This window comes from Caretta caretta, chromosome 13, assembly GCF_965140235.1.
Source record: "Caretta caretta isolate rCarCar2 chromosome 13, rCarCar1.hap1, whole genome shotgun sequence".
Lineage (NCBI taxonomy): Eukaryota > Metazoa > Chordata > Testudines > Cheloniidae > Caretta > Caretta caretta.
The window spans coordinates 2887253-2902349 of NC_134218.1; the positions used below are offsets into that span (position 1 = coordinate 2887253).

Below are 15097 nucleotides of genomic sequence, written 5' to 3' on the forward strand. Positions count from 1 at the left end.
TTACCGTTTAAATTAATTTCAACACCTTATTGTTGTGTTTATTGGTGAAAACTACCAAACAACAATGTAGTAAAAGATTTGTATTGGTTTTGCGTGGGTATTTCCCCCCAGAAATTATGCTGTTTAGCATGTGGCAAAAGTGGTGAATATCAACATTTTGCAATACAACAATATGAACTGTTTTCACAACATGTGAGATACTTTAACAATTAAGAATACAAGTGATTAGAATAGTTTTCTTATATTTTTAATTGAAATTTGCTGACCAGATCAGTTTCACACTGAAGGTTGTGAACCAGTAGCAGTAGATTGCATGCCCACAGTTTGCCCTGCATGGTGGGTAGGTATAAACGTACATTAATTCCTAATGTAATGCTTCTTCCTTTGTAAATACAATGTCGCATGTAGTCTGCCTGGTAGAAGGTTTTTAATTTGCAATTGCCTACGCATGCAGTACTAGCCTTTGAAATATTCTAGAAACTAGCTTTTTAATTCAGTGACATTTGATACACAGGTCAGTATTTGGTGTTAAAGATGACAACACACAGTTTCATATTATGAATATGCAAAAGCTTTGAGAAAAAGAAGTGGTCTAACAAGTTGTAGTGAGGACAAACCCCACAAACAAGTCCTTTTATCTGCAATGAAGGGGGAGAAAGCGCATGTTACAGCTCTTACTAACTATATCAGTAATAATATGACAAACTCACTTGACCCTCTATCACATCTAGAGCAGTGTTTTTCAAATGTGGCCATCGTGGCTCCATGCGGCCACCAAGGGCTTTTCTTGCAGTCGCAGTCTCCTGGGTAAAAAGAAAAGGAGTACTTGTGGCACCTTAGAGACTAACCAATTTATTTGAGCATGAGCTTTCGTGAGCTACAGCTCACTTCATCGGATGCATACCGTGGAAACTGCAGCAGACTTTATATACACACAGAGAATATTCTCTGTGTGTATATAAAGTCTGCTGCAGTTTCCACGGTATGCATCCGATGAAGTGAGCTGTAGCTCACGAAAGCTCATGCTCAAATAAATTGGTTAGTCTCTAAGGTGCCACAAGTCCTCCTTTTCTTTTTGCGAATACAGACTATCACGGCTGTTACTCTGAAATCAGTCTCCTGGGTGGTGATGGGGGGGGTGGAGGGGAGAGGAAAGGAGCAGCCCCTCCTCTGGGGCTGCCAGGAGGGATTGGGCCTTCCCCCCTTTGGAGCCACAAACACCGGAGGAACAGACAGCCAGTGTGAGTTTCCCATCTTCCCAGGACAGTGGGGCTCAGGCTTCTGGCTTCAGCCCTGGTGTGGCAGGCAGCAGGCTTCTGCCACGGGCTCTGATTGTGGGGCTTTGGACTCTGGCTACTCAGTGGTAGGCTCCATCCCTCGGCTGCAGGACTCCACCTCTGGGCTCACCAGCCCCGTCTCGCCCCTGGTGCCTCCCTATCCATCTCCCCATCCAAGTCTTAATTTGTTCCCTGGCTTACCAGGGCTGAATAAGTCTGCTGTGAAAAGCGATATTTGTATATTTGTTAATATCAGTTTTCACTGCCTCTCAGCCAGCTAACCAGTCTGTTAATATCACTTTTCACAGCAGCAAACGTACAAATATCAGTTTTCACAGAAGCATTTTTTAGACTTGCTAGCTAGTAAATTTGCAGCAAAAAAGCAAAACAATAAAAGACAAGAACATGCAAAGCACCTTATTTGTGTTTCTATTCGGTTTAGCTCCAGTAAAGAAAAGAGACAAACGTAAGCTATTTTTATTATTAAGTCTGCAAAAAAAACCTGCATAAATAAATTACTATGATTTGGCCATATACATGTGCATATTTGTTTTTCCTAAAGTTAATTAAGTATTTTAGGTAAAACTGTTGAGTGGCCACCAGCAAGAGTTGGTGGCCACACTCTGAAGCGCCGAAAAAATTATGGCAAGAACCCCTGATCTAGAGGTGCTTACTCACAGAGCTACCGGCCTACATGCAACACCACATGTACGCGAGTCTGCTGAAAACAGCAGCTGTCGGCGAAGAGCCAACAGATTCATGAACGGTGACTTGATTCTAATGAGACCCAGAGCTTCTTCAGCCCAGGCAAGAAATCTGGCACCAAAACATTTGCTGACATGGCCAAGACTATCACATTTACGTCTGGCCAGGAAGGGATAATCACAACAGCTACCAGTCCGGAAAATGTTTTCCGCAGAGCCCTGTCCTTAGCAAGGTGCAGAGAGGATATTTCAATGGCAACTGTTCTTAGTCACCCAATAGGACCTGTGCCTATGTCCCTCTTCCATGCTGATACAACAATGAGAAGAACAGACAAAGATGAATTAGGACATCAACTGGACGCTCAAGATGGAAGACTCAATAAGCTAAGAGCATGCAACAGAGAAACCACAGTGTACATCAGAGGTGCCATGGCTGCCATAGAAATGATGGCACATTCCAATTCCACACCTTCAATGAATTGGCTGCTGATACAACCGTAACTCCGTGAAAACTGCAGAAAGACAACACTGGACAGGATCTGAGGAAGGATGCAAGAAAGAGCAGGTGATTGGTGGATGCCCTGTGCCTCCATGGAAGAAGTTTCAAAGGCCTTGTCTACACTACAAAGTTGTCAGCAAAAGTTAAGCCACTTTAATTAAAATCAAAGTTGCATGCCCTCACTAGCTCCTTGTGTTGGCAGAGTGCATCCACACTAACAGCGCTCGCATGGACACAGACCAGTGCACTATGGGTAGCTATCCCACTGTGCAAGAGATCGCAGGGTGCTTTGGGAAGGGTTTGCAATGTTTCAGTATATTGTCTGATGCTTTTTCAACTGAAGGGGGGGGGGGAAGAGTAGTGTGTCTGGGGCAGGGGGACAGGAGGCTGACTGACCTATCCTGAGGCAGGGGGAGAGGGACACCCCCCCACATCAGCCCCTGGCTCTGCTTGGAGTCTGCATAGCAGTCTTTCCCGTAGCAGCCTGCTCTGCTGGCCTGCCTATGGCTCTGTGATTCTCTGAGTTCTCCCAAACCCTCCTCAGCTGCCGGGAGCCATCCTGAGCAGCTCTGTAGCTCTCCGTGCTGAGAAATGTCACGGCAGCGCCCCCCCCCCCAAACAGCAGTCTGCCTGCTGCGGTGTTTCTAGTGCAGGGCAGAACAGGAGCATTCCACATTAAGGATTTGCCCTTTGTTCCCCAAACAGAGCATGCTGAGCTGTCAGATACTTCCTGGAGCTTTGAAAGAGGAGGGGTGCCTGCCTACAGGGCAGGAGAGATCAAAACAGTGAGCCGAGCTGTCACAGGGGGCACTGTGGGATACAGATGGAAGCCAGTTATGTTGACAAAACAAACAGCAGCGTCTACACTGACGCTTTGTCACTTTAACTTTGAGGCAAAAAGCTTTACACCTCTCGCTGAGGTGGTTTTATACGGTCGGCAAAACAGCAGAGTTTTGCCACCCCTCTCCTGTTTTGTCGGCAAAAGGCAGCTTTTGCGGACAAAACTTTGTAGTGTAGACAAGGCCTAAACATGGCATCCAGCAAGCAGTCACTTGTAAAATCCCTCTGACCACATGGTTCAAAATATATCTGAGTGTGCATGAAAACACTCAGCACAAACACCCCTCCTGGCTGGAGATTTTTCCAGTAGCACTTGCTATTCACTACTTTCCGAAAATGGAACAGAGATAAACATGTGGATTGAAACACGCTCCATTACCAGCACAACTGACAAGTGTTACCCTTCATACTTGTGCATGCAATCTGTGATGCACTCATTCCCGACTTCAGCAGCGTACCTCCTGCTGTACCTGCATTAACAGGATGTGACTCTGTCATTCCTATTTGGTGTTGGGAGAAAAAAATCTATGCTTAATGTTCTTAAAACAAAGACAGCTTACTGCTTCTGGGAGAGAGGACAGACAAGCTAGGATTTCTATAGCAAGGAAGTTGGTAGCAGTGCTGTCTGACCAGAGTGAGAAAGAAAATAAGACCCACAGATCTGAATTGCTTGTGCCTCAATCTAGCCATCAAAAAGGACAACTCACTAGTCAAACGTCCACCATGTGAGGACAGTTTTGAAGAGCATGTCAAAAGAGCATCTTGGCAAATAAAGATTTGGATGTCCTCGCACACAGGTACACCAGATAGTGGATCACCTTTGCAACATGGGTGGAAAAATGTGGATGATGAATTATTTCCTGTAATTCTTCAAGGGCCTGTTGGCATCTGAGCTTCTACAAGAACTTATTTGTGCCTGTACCAATAGGGGTTGCTGCACAATCAACTGCATCTGTGGTCAGACCAATCTTCCCTGCTCAGAACTGGGTACATGCCCAGGCAACGAAGACTGTGTTAGCCCACACACTCAGAGATTATAACGATGATAAAGAGGTTGACTAGAAACATCACCAGCACTATTGCATTTCAATGATACCTATACAAGGGTAAAACAAAATCTAACAATGGATAGGTTTCAGAGTAACAGCCATGTTAGTCTGTATTCGCAAAAAGAAAAGGAGTACTTGTGGCACCTTAGAGACTAACCCATTTATTTGAGCATAAGCTTTCGTGAGCTACAGCTCACTTCATCGGATGCATACTGTGGAAAGTGTAGAAGATCTTATTATATACACACAAAGCATGAAAAAATACCTCCTCCCACCCCACTCTCCTGCTGGTAATAGCTTATCTAAAGTGACCACTCTCCTTACAATGTGTATGATAACCAAGGTGGGCCATTTCCAGCACAAATCCAGGTTCTCTGACCCCCCCCCCCCCCCCACACACACACACAAACTCACTCTCCTGCTGGTAATAGCTTATCTAAAGTGATCACTCTCCTTACAATGTGTATGATAATCAAGTTGGGCCATTTCCATCATACACATTGTAAGGAGAGTGATCACTTTAGATAAGCTATTACCAGCAGGAGAGTGGGGTGGGAGGAGGTATTTTTTCATGCTTTGTGTGTATATAATAAGATCTTCTACACTTTTTTTCATGATTGTTTTTTTCATGGTATTGTTTCATGATTTCTGTGTGTATATAAAGTCTGCTGCAGTTTCCACGGTAAACATCTGATGAAGTGAGCTGTAGCTCACGAAAGCTCATGCTCAAATAAATTGGTTAGTCTCTAAGGTGCCACAAGTACTCCTTTTCACTTTCCACAGCAACATCCGATGAAGTGAGCTGTAGCTCATGAAAGCTTATGCTCAAATAAATTGGTTAGTCTCTAAGGTGCCACAAGTACTCCTTTTCTTTTAACAATAGATTATGACCTCAAAGCATCACAACAACAATACAGAGAGACATTAAACTAAGAAGTGAATGCAAATATTGCGATGTGGTCACTTTAACATGTGATGGTGTCATTGTTTATCCCTGTTTCTATGGAAACAGCACCACTTGACAGCTCCACATCATACCTCATCCTAAAGTAGACATCATAAGCTTCCAAACGACGTATGATGTGCGTGTGTAGAGAGACTACATTAAGTCGACCAAATTGAGGGTGCCTGCCATTGGCTTAAATTTACATGAAGGCATTCAATAAAAGTACAAACAGCTGACTTGGCCTCAATTAGCAGACAATGCAGAGTGTGCGTCTGGAAGCTTGAAACAGGACTGAATTCAACAGGAAGTGTGACGACTGCTTCTGACAACTGTATTTTGCTCTTTGGGCATCTATTTTTATTGTACTATCTGGAGGAATGTGTCCATTTTAAATATTGGCACCTTTTCGTTGGACTGACTAAACACGAGTTTGTCAGGCCTCTTCAATTCCTGGTCATTTCATGGCATCTAGTTTAGATTAAGCCAACTGTGGACCTATAAATCAGAGGCCAGCTCGTTCCTGGCCAGTGAGATCCAAGAGTTAGCATACAGAGAGACAAGAGCATGACAGAATGGCGGAATCACTATTAGAATGTCTATTATAACCAAGGAGTGAGGTCAGAAACTGTAGCCAGGGCCAAAGAGAGGACAGTATCCAGAGGGACTTTCCAGCAGCCTGGGCCTTGAAGCAGCCACAAGGACCAAGGAAAATCTTGAAACATTCTAGCAAAACTTCACACCAACATTACAAGAGGGACCTGTAGCATGTTCAGTAACATATTTATCTTCCCCTTATTGTAAAATCACCACCTGGGATCCCAAATTGTGAACGATTCTCACTGAGCTACAACGAGACACATGAAATCAAGCAGCAAGGACAAGTCCTTTGTACAGAGCCAGGAAGGCTGGCTGGAGATTGCTTGTAGGCACAGCATGATAATCAGCTGAGAAAACCAGCTATACTAGAGCAAACAGATAGCAGTGCTGGTGCCAGATGCATTATGCAATGCAGCCGGTTTTTCTCACTGGAGAGATGCATGCTCCGGGAGCCACCCTATGGAATTAAGTGAATAATTTGGAAGAGTATTTGCTGGGCTAAGTTTTGGCTAAACACCCTGTCATTTCCCCCTCCCCCCACACCTTGCTTTCGGGCAGAGGAGAAAGCATACACCCCGTTTCCAGTATTCCCTCCTTTCCCAAAATTAGCAGGACATCCTATATGGACACCTCTGCCAGAAAACCTACAGAACAGGGGTGGTGTGTCACTGCTCCTCCTCCTCCGCCAATGCCCACAAGCCGTGCCTGCTTACCCAGAACACATCGTAGATGAAGAGGCCCCCGAGCAGGATGCAGCCAGTGCTGACGTTGTTCAAATGCAGGAGCTCCACGCCATTGAGAGAGAACGCCAGTCCAAAGAGATTGTTTGCAATCCAGTGCTAAGGGCCAAACACAACAGGAAGATAATCTGGCTCAGCACAGCCAGCGGGACAAACTGCCTATTCCTCGCAGGCAGATTACCAAGAGACTCCCAAGTCTGATCTAGCGGCTGTTCCTCCCCCTTCCTAGTTTGAATATCCCACCGCTGCTTTGTTCCCTTGCTTACCTTCCTCAGCAGGTACCAGACTCCAACGACGCTGCTCATGGCCAAGCACACAAGGTCCTTGGAATCAAACTCATAATTCACTATTTCTGTAACAAACATAACAGCATGATTCCATCTGGCCTGCACAACTCCTCCCACTCTCACAGGCAGAGCAGGGACTAGTGTGTGTGTGTATATATATATATATATATATATATAGCAGGTGAGCAACACAGGACCACCGTGGCAACTTTCCCAAACGAGTGTCGGAGTGACACTGCACATGCAAGTGACCAATTCTGCAGTAACCACATGCATTCAGAGCTGAACTTGGAAAATCCGGACCTTTCCTTTCAACCAGGCCACTCTTCCTCGGCAGATTGTCTTGCTGCCAGGAAGGAACCTGAACTCAGGTTCGCTGGGATTGTATACACACAGCTGTTTCAGGAGGGGGATGCCTTTTCGCCTTTCACATTCACACAGTTAATTAGCAGGAAGTACTTTTTCAGCTAGGTGAAGCATATTCTACTTGTTCATAGACCATCAGTGGGTGGAGATCAGGAGCAGTGGAGACAGCACTAGATTACTTAAAAGCCTTAGATAAAGAGAATTCATTTTTAATATTTTTATCAGTTTGATTTCTGCAGCACACTGACACTGGGATCTTCCATCTGACCAAAAGGCAGCAGGCAGGGAGGACCTCGGCTTTGGTGTCTAACAGCACATGCACAGTATCTAAGGAGCACTGGGTACATCCAAGCAGGCCATAGCAGCGTGGCGTGGAAAATGAGAGGCAGAGTCCAAAATATTCTGATTCAATGAAGGGTTGAAAATTGACAAGCTGAGAGAGTGAGAGCACATGAAGCAGGAAACAAACAAAAAGTCCCAAGGGAAAGCAGGCAAAATGGACATACCTTCCTTGTTTTCCCCTGAGCCCTGGGTGAAGAGAAGCTGGTACTGTTTGCTGGGGAAGTTAGCTGGGAAGAATTTGTTCATGACAGGGCTGAAATAGAGATGGAGAGGAGGTCAATCCTGCAGAAGAACCTGTGAATTCAATGCCCTTCCCTATTACCTCCAGGATGACTGTAAATCACATTACAAACATTAAGTCCCAACACCTCTATCCTACCCCCACTGTACAGATGGGGAAACTCAAGTACAGAAAAATGAAGTGACTTGCTGAATGTTCCTGAGATAGTGGCACAGCCAGGGCTGTGACTCCATCACTAGGCTCTAACCGGCAGAAGACAGTCTTAGTAGGGTTATAGGCAGTATTCAAACCAATTTGGGCGGGGGGATTGGGGGGGGGGGGGGGGGAAGGCGGCCTGCAGGGGAACCACTGCTGGGTATATTTTGGAAGCATGCCAATTTGGTGCAATTGGCTGCATTCCAATGCTTTTCAGAGTCACCCATGGCAGGGCTGGCTTAGCATTAGCCAGAGAGAAAGGACAGCTCCACTGGAGGGAGAGAAGCCCCATCCCAATTCTGCTCGTGCTCAGGAGTGACTGTTCTCATTTCCCATCCATCACACCTCCTAAAGCCGTGAGGCTGCGGCTCACCCTGGATTGCCCTCTGCATGCCCCAGCCCACCTAACAATTTCTAGTGTAACTTGTTGCAGCATCCCACAAGTCTCCTTGGTCAGAGACTTGCAGTGGAGAGACCCCCATTCGAAGCCTGACACCAGCACCACCATCTCAGGGAGTAGCTAATGAGTTTGAGTCAGCACAACTAAAGGCAAAACACCATAATCCAAAAGCCTAGGGAAGTTATCCCTGTCCCTAAAGCCCACAACCTCCTGGGTTTGCAGAGGCTAGTGGAACCAATATCAGAAGTCAGAGGGATCTGGATAGGGTTCAAAATCTTGTAATCTAAAGGAAGGCATCTTTCCCCTCCCCACACCACCCCCAAAAAGCTCAGGAAACAGGAAGCTGATTCCCCACCCCCACAATAACTTGACTTTTCTAGAAAAGCTCAGATGAGACTGCAACATCCAAGGCCAGATCCTACCCTACTCTAAGGTGCAAAGGGACCGGAAATACTGCTTTCAGTGGGCAACCAGTTCCCCCTGGAAAGGGGGAATCCTCAGCTGGTGCAAAGCTCGCAGAGCTGCCCCCTCTGGTGTGTGGGGCAAGAGGGGGTGGGCTGGAGTACACCATACTCTAGTGAACCTTGCTGGTGTAATGCGCTGAGACTGCTCTAACTTGCACTGGGACGTGTGACTAGCCGCAGGCATGAGGGATGGAGCAGGACGGTGGCCCAATTCCACCTGTTTCCCCAACCGTATCACATTGTGTCCCAGTGCAGATGAGAATTTAGCCTGCAGTTTTCACTGAGGTTTGTGCTTTGTGAACCAATTTCCCAACTGGCTTTGCTGAGGCACAAGCTTTGTCAATAAAAGTCCACTGAGGACTTCAGAACCATCTCTTACGGTTGCTGTTCAAAGCAAAACGTGCTCTCTGTGCTGTTTTAATACAACATACACTGTTAGCTCCTCAGGAGAGGGACAGTGCCTTGCTGGCCAGGCACACCTATGGTGCAGTAAGAGCATAAATCCAAACTCCTTTGCAGGCTGCATAGCCCAGTGCTTTGTCCACGAGCCTGGGGCTTGGGAGAGCCGGGGTCTACACCTGGCTCACCCATTGGTCTGCTGTATGACCTTGGGCAAGTCACTTCTCCACTCTATACCTCAGCTTCCCTGTCTGTAAGTCAGAGATAATGATGCTGCCCTCCTTTGTAAACTGCTTAGAGTTCTACTGATGAAAAGCGCTAGGTCGTATACTACTGCTGTAAGGTAACAACACTCTGGGAATAAACAAGTCCAATCTGCCCCCTTCTAGGTGCACGTACACCATAGGGAACTTCCCTATACACTCCCCTAGTTACCAGGACAGAGTTTACCATACAATATTGAGGTACCCTCCCCCATTTTTTACCTGATGGTGTGAGACAGGGCTAGGATCCCCAAGACAAAGAAATACATAGACAGCAACAGGTTGATATATTCTTGAGAGAAGATCTGGAAGGCAAAAAACCGAGATTCGGTTATAATAGCAATTCCCACCTTGCAGATGGCGGAAAAGGCAAGAACCCCTTTGCATGTGAAGCAGCTGTGATGTAACTAGCACGTTACTGGTCACTGCTTTCTGGTCACAGTTGTGACAAGTGACTAAGAGAACTCAACATATTTACTGGTTTCAGAGTAGCAGCCGTGTTAGTCTGTATTCGCAATAAGAAAAGGAGGACTTGTGGTTAGTCTCTAAGGTGCCACAAGTTCTCCTTTCCTTTTAACATATTTATTATATTTCATACCGCGGGGTTAAAACAAAAAAGGAATTAAAATCAATGACTAGTCCCCCGATCCCATAATAAGGGTCATGTGGGATAGGTGGCCACCTCCGGGGTCTATGCTACCACCTGCAACAGCGAGCCATTCAAAATGGCTTAATCAAAAAATTGCAGGAAAGGGCACTCGTTTTTTCCCCCACACAATTCTCCTTTGGAGAAAAATTCAGCATGTGATTGCAGCATGAAATTGTTAAATTCATGCAACAGCCTGAATACAAAAAATGACAAAGAGGTTGACTGAGTCTGGACTAGATAACCTCTTGAGGTCTCTTCCAGCCCTACATTTCTATGAAAACTGAATTAAGGCAGCATTCCCCCTACCCCTTCAGTTCCAAAGGCATCCTAAACTCATGCTCCACCCTAGTTTATCTGAGGATATTATTAGAACCCCTACCCCTCTGAAATGCATGTGCAGCCTTATAGCCTGCATTCATTTTCTCTCACACACACACTTGTAACCTAGCTAAATTTGCCAAGAAGCACTTCAGGCAGCCTTTGATCTTCTCTTGTAGTCTCTTAAAATAGAGAGAAATTAAAATACAAATGCTTAATGCAGAGTAACATCATGGTAACTATTTTAAACCTGTCCAAGTGAAGGCTCACGTAGCAACATTAATTTGTCCACATTGCACACGTTTAGTGCTTTCCCTCGAGACACTTCACAGCCACCCCTGGCATGACCAAAAGATAAGGGACGGTAAAGGTACCCGAGGAGTCCTGCTAGCATCCTGACACCACAGGAGATTGGATTTCTTAGGGGGAACACCTTCTCTGACCACAGTCAAGAAGGAACTGACCAGAATGCTTGATGGGCAGCATTTGTAAAGATGGTGGGGGGATGCCATAAATAGTAGCGATCCTGGCTTGTGGTCTCCCCTATTCCAGGAGTGAGAACCCTGTCCAGATGGTATTTTTAGAGAAGTATTCCCCCTGCCCCAGTGCTCATATAACTCAAATATATCTGAACCAATTTCATTCAAGTATTCTAAAAATAAATTCCCCCTTGGCTAATGACCAAGAATGGAAGATTACAGCGCAGAGAAGTATGAGAAAGTTGTAAATGCTGAAGGATTAGAATTGCAGTTGAAATTAATTCTTAACTAAGGCCTCCTCAATAAAAGAAAGGCTGTACCACTTTAACTCAGCTGATTTTAAATTGTAAACTATTTAGGCCTTTACATCCCACCCCCACCACGTAGACACGCTTAAGCCAGTTTAAACTTCAGTCGAAATTGGTAATTTACTACCTTAAGTGCAGCTACATAAGGGATTTGTACAGGTATAACTACATAATTTAAAGTCAACTTTAGTACAAACATTCTCATAGAGCCTTGGTCTACACTAGGAGTTAAGGTCGAATTTAGCAGCGTTAAATCAATTTAACCCTGCACCCGTCCACACAACGAAGCCCTTTTTTCGACTTAAAGGGTTCTTAAAATCGATTTCCTTACTCCACCCCCAACAAGGGGATTAGCACTGAAATCGGCCTTGCCGGGTTGAATTTGGGGTACTATGGACACAATTAGACAGTATTGGCCTCCGGGAGCTGTCCCAGAGTGCTCCCTTCTGACCGCTCTGGTCAGCACTCTCAACTCAGATGCACTGGCCAGGTAGACAGGAAAAGCCCCGCAAACTTTTGAATTTCAATTTCCTGTTTGGCCAGCGTGCCAAGCTGCAGGTGACCATGCAGAGCTCATCAGCAGAGGTGACCATGATGGAGTCCTAGAATCGCAAAAGAGCTCCAGCATGGACTGAATGGAAGGTACGGGATCTGATCGCTCTATGGGGAGAGGAATCCATGCTATCAGAACTACGTTCCAGTTTTCGAAATGCCAAAATATTTGTCAAAATCTCCCAGGGCACAAAGGACAGAGGCCGTAACAGGGACCTGAAGCAGTGCCGCGTGAAACTTAAGGAGCTGAGGCAAGCCTACCAGAAAACCAGAGAGGCAAACGGCTGCTCCGGGTCAGAGCCCAAAACATGCCGCTTCTATGATGAGCTGCAATCCATTTTAGGGGGCTCAGCCACCACTACCCCAGCTGTGTTGTTTGACTCCTTCAATGGAGATGGAGGCAACACGGAAGCAGGTTTTGGGGACGAGGAAGATGATGATGAAGTTGTAGATAGCTCACAGCAAGCAAGCGGAGAAACTGGTTTTTCCAACAGCCAGGAACTGTTTCTCACCCTGAACCTGGAGCCAGTACCCCCCAAACCCACCCAAGGCTGCCTCCTGGACCCGCCAGGCAGAGAAGGGACCTCTGGTGAGTGTACCTTTTAAAATACTATACATGGTTTAAAAGCAAGCATGTTTAATGATTAATTTGCCCTGGCATTCTCGGCTCTCCTGGACATACTCCCAAAGCCTTTGCAAAAGGTTTCTGGGGATGGCAGCCTTATTCCGTCCACCATGGTAGGACACTACCGCTCCAGGCCAGTAGCACATACTCGGGAATCATTGTAGAACAAAGCATTGCAGTGTATGTTTGCTGGGGTTCAAACAACATCCGTTCTTTATCTCTCTGTGTTAACCTCAGGAGAGTGATATCATTCATGGTCACCTGGTTGAAATAGGGTGCTTTTCTTAAGAGGACATTCAGAGGTGCCCGTTCCTGCTGGGCTGTTTGCCTGTAGCTGAACAGAAATGTTCCCCGCTGTTAGCCACGGGGAGGGTGGAAGGGCTAGCCATGCGGTGGGGGGAGGCAAAATGCGACCTTGGAACGAAAGCACAGGTGCTATGTAAGTAATGTTAACAGCAAGGTTTACCGTGAAAGAGTGTACCCATTGTTCTATAAAATGTGGGATTTTCAGTATCACTGTCCCTTTTTTTCCCCCCTCCACCAGCTGCATGTGTTTCAAGGGTCACAGGATCTTCTCCCTCCCAGAGGCTAGTGAAGATTAGAAGGCGAAAAAAACACACTTGCGATGAAGTGTTCTGAGTTCATGCTGTCCTCCCACACTGACAGAGCACAGACGATGCGTGGAGGCAGACAATGTCAGAGTGCAGGAAAGCACAAAATGACCGGGAGGAGAGGTGGCGGGCTGAAGACAGTAAATGGCGGGCTGAAGAGAGGGCTGAAGCTGAAAGGTGGCAGCAGCGTGATGAGGAGGCAGGATTCAATGCTGAGGCTGCTGGAGGATCAAACTAACATGCTCCAGCGTATGGTTGAGCTGCAGGAAAGGCAGCAGGAGCACAGACCACTGCTACAGCCCCTGTGTAACCAACCACCCTCCTCCTCAAGTTCCATAGCCTCCTCACCCAGACACCCAAGAATGCGGTGGGGGGGCCTCCTGCCACCCAGCCACTCCACTCCAGAGGATTGCCCAAGCAACAGAAGGTTGGCGTTCAATAAGTTTTAAACTTTTAAAGTGCTGTGTGGCCTTGTCCTTCCCTCCTCCACCACCACTCTCCTGGTACTTCTCTCTGCCACCATCCCTCCTGGGCTACCTTGGTAGTTATCCCCCTATTTGTGTGATGAATGAATAAAGAATGCATGAATGTGAAGCAACGACTTTATTACCTCTGCAAGCAGTGATTGAAGGGAGGAGAGGAGGGTGGTTAGCTTACAGGGAAGTAGAGTGAACCAAGGGGCGGGGGGTTTCATCAAGGAGAAACAAACAGAACTTTCACACCGTAGCCTGGCCAGTCATGAAACTGGTTTTCAAAGCTTCTCTGATGCACACCGCGCCCTCCTGTGCTCTTCTAACCACCTTGGTGTCTGGCTGTGTGTAACCAGCAGCCAGGAGATTTGCCTCAACCTCCCAACCCACCATAAACGTCTCCCCCTTACTCTCACAGATATTGTGGAGCGCACAGCAAGCAGCAATAACAGTGGGAATATTGGTTTTGCTGAGGTCTGAGTCAGTAAACTGCGCCAGCGCGCTTTTAAACGTCCAAATGCACATTCTACCACCATCCTGACTACTACTGTCCAGGCTGCCTGTGTATGGCTTCATGAGCCACGGCATTAAGGGGTAGGCTGGGTCCCCAAGGATAACTATAGGCATTTCAACATCCCCAACGGTTATTTTCTGGTCTGGGAATAAAGTCCCTTCCTGCAGCTTTTGAAACAGACCAGAGTTCCTGAAGATGCGAGCGTCATGTACTTTCCTGGCCATCCCACGTTGATGTTGGTGAAACGTCCCTTGTGATTCACCAGTGCTTGCAGCACGATTGAAAAGTACCCTTTGAGGTTTATGTACTCACTGGCTTGGTGGTCCGGTGCCAAGACAGGGATATGGGTTCCGTCTATGGCCCCACCACAGTTAGGGAATCCCATTGCAGCAAAGCCATCACTATGACCTGCACATTTCCCAGGGTCACTACCCTTGATATCAGCAGATCTTTGATTGCGTTGGCCACTTGCATCACAGCAGCCCCCCAGCAGATTTGCCCACTCCAAATTGATTCCCGACTGACTGGTAGCTGTTTGGCGTTGCAAGCTTCCACAGAGCTATTGCTACTCGCTTCTCAACTGTGAGAGCTGCTCTCATCTTGGTATTCTTGTGCCTCAGGGCAGGGGAAAGCAAGTCACGAAGTGCCCTTACGCATGCAAAAGTTTCACAGCCACTAGGAATCGTCCCAGACCTGCAACACTATGCGGTCCCACCAGTCTGTGCTTGTTTCCTGAGCCCAGAATCGGCGTTCCACCGCATAAACCTGCCCCATTAGCACCATGATCCCCAAGTTGCCAGGTCCCGTGCTTTGAGAGAAGTCTGTGTCCACGTCCTCATCACCCTCGTCACCGTGCTGACGTCGCCTACTCGCCCGGTTTCGCTTTCCCAGGTTCTGGAGCTGCATATACTGCTTGATAATGCATGTGGTGTTTAATGTGCTCCTAATTGCCAAAGTGATCT

General features: G+C 46.8%; 1 protein-coding gene and 1 long non-coding RNA gene across 3 annotated transcripts in view; one reads left to right on the forward strand and one right to left on the reverse strand.

Annotated features, from left to right (window-relative positions):
* Positions 1-15097, reverse strand: part of HM13 (histocompatibility minor 13) — a 32929-nt gene that overhangs the window by 12760 nt on the left and 5072 nt on the right. For both annotated transcript variants that reach the window (XM_048820100.2, XM_048820101.2), the window contains exons 3-6: positions 9832-9914; positions 7812-7900; positions 6919-7004; positions 6626-6751 (exon numbers count right to left, since the gene is read on the reverse strand). In XM_048820100.2, coding sequence (XP_048676057.1) covers positions 6626-6751; positions 6919-7004; positions 7812-7900; positions 9832-9914 — 384 coding nt within the window. The remainder of the gene's footprint in view (positions 1-6625; positions 6752-6918; positions 7005-7811; positions 7901-9831; positions 9915-15097) is intronic.
* Positions 11912-13745, forward strand: LOC142068697 (uncharacterized). Its single transcript, XR_012664623.1, has 2 exons — positions 11912-12504; positions 13085-13745. It is a non-coding gene; the product is annotated as an uncharacterized LOC142068697 (long non-coding RNA).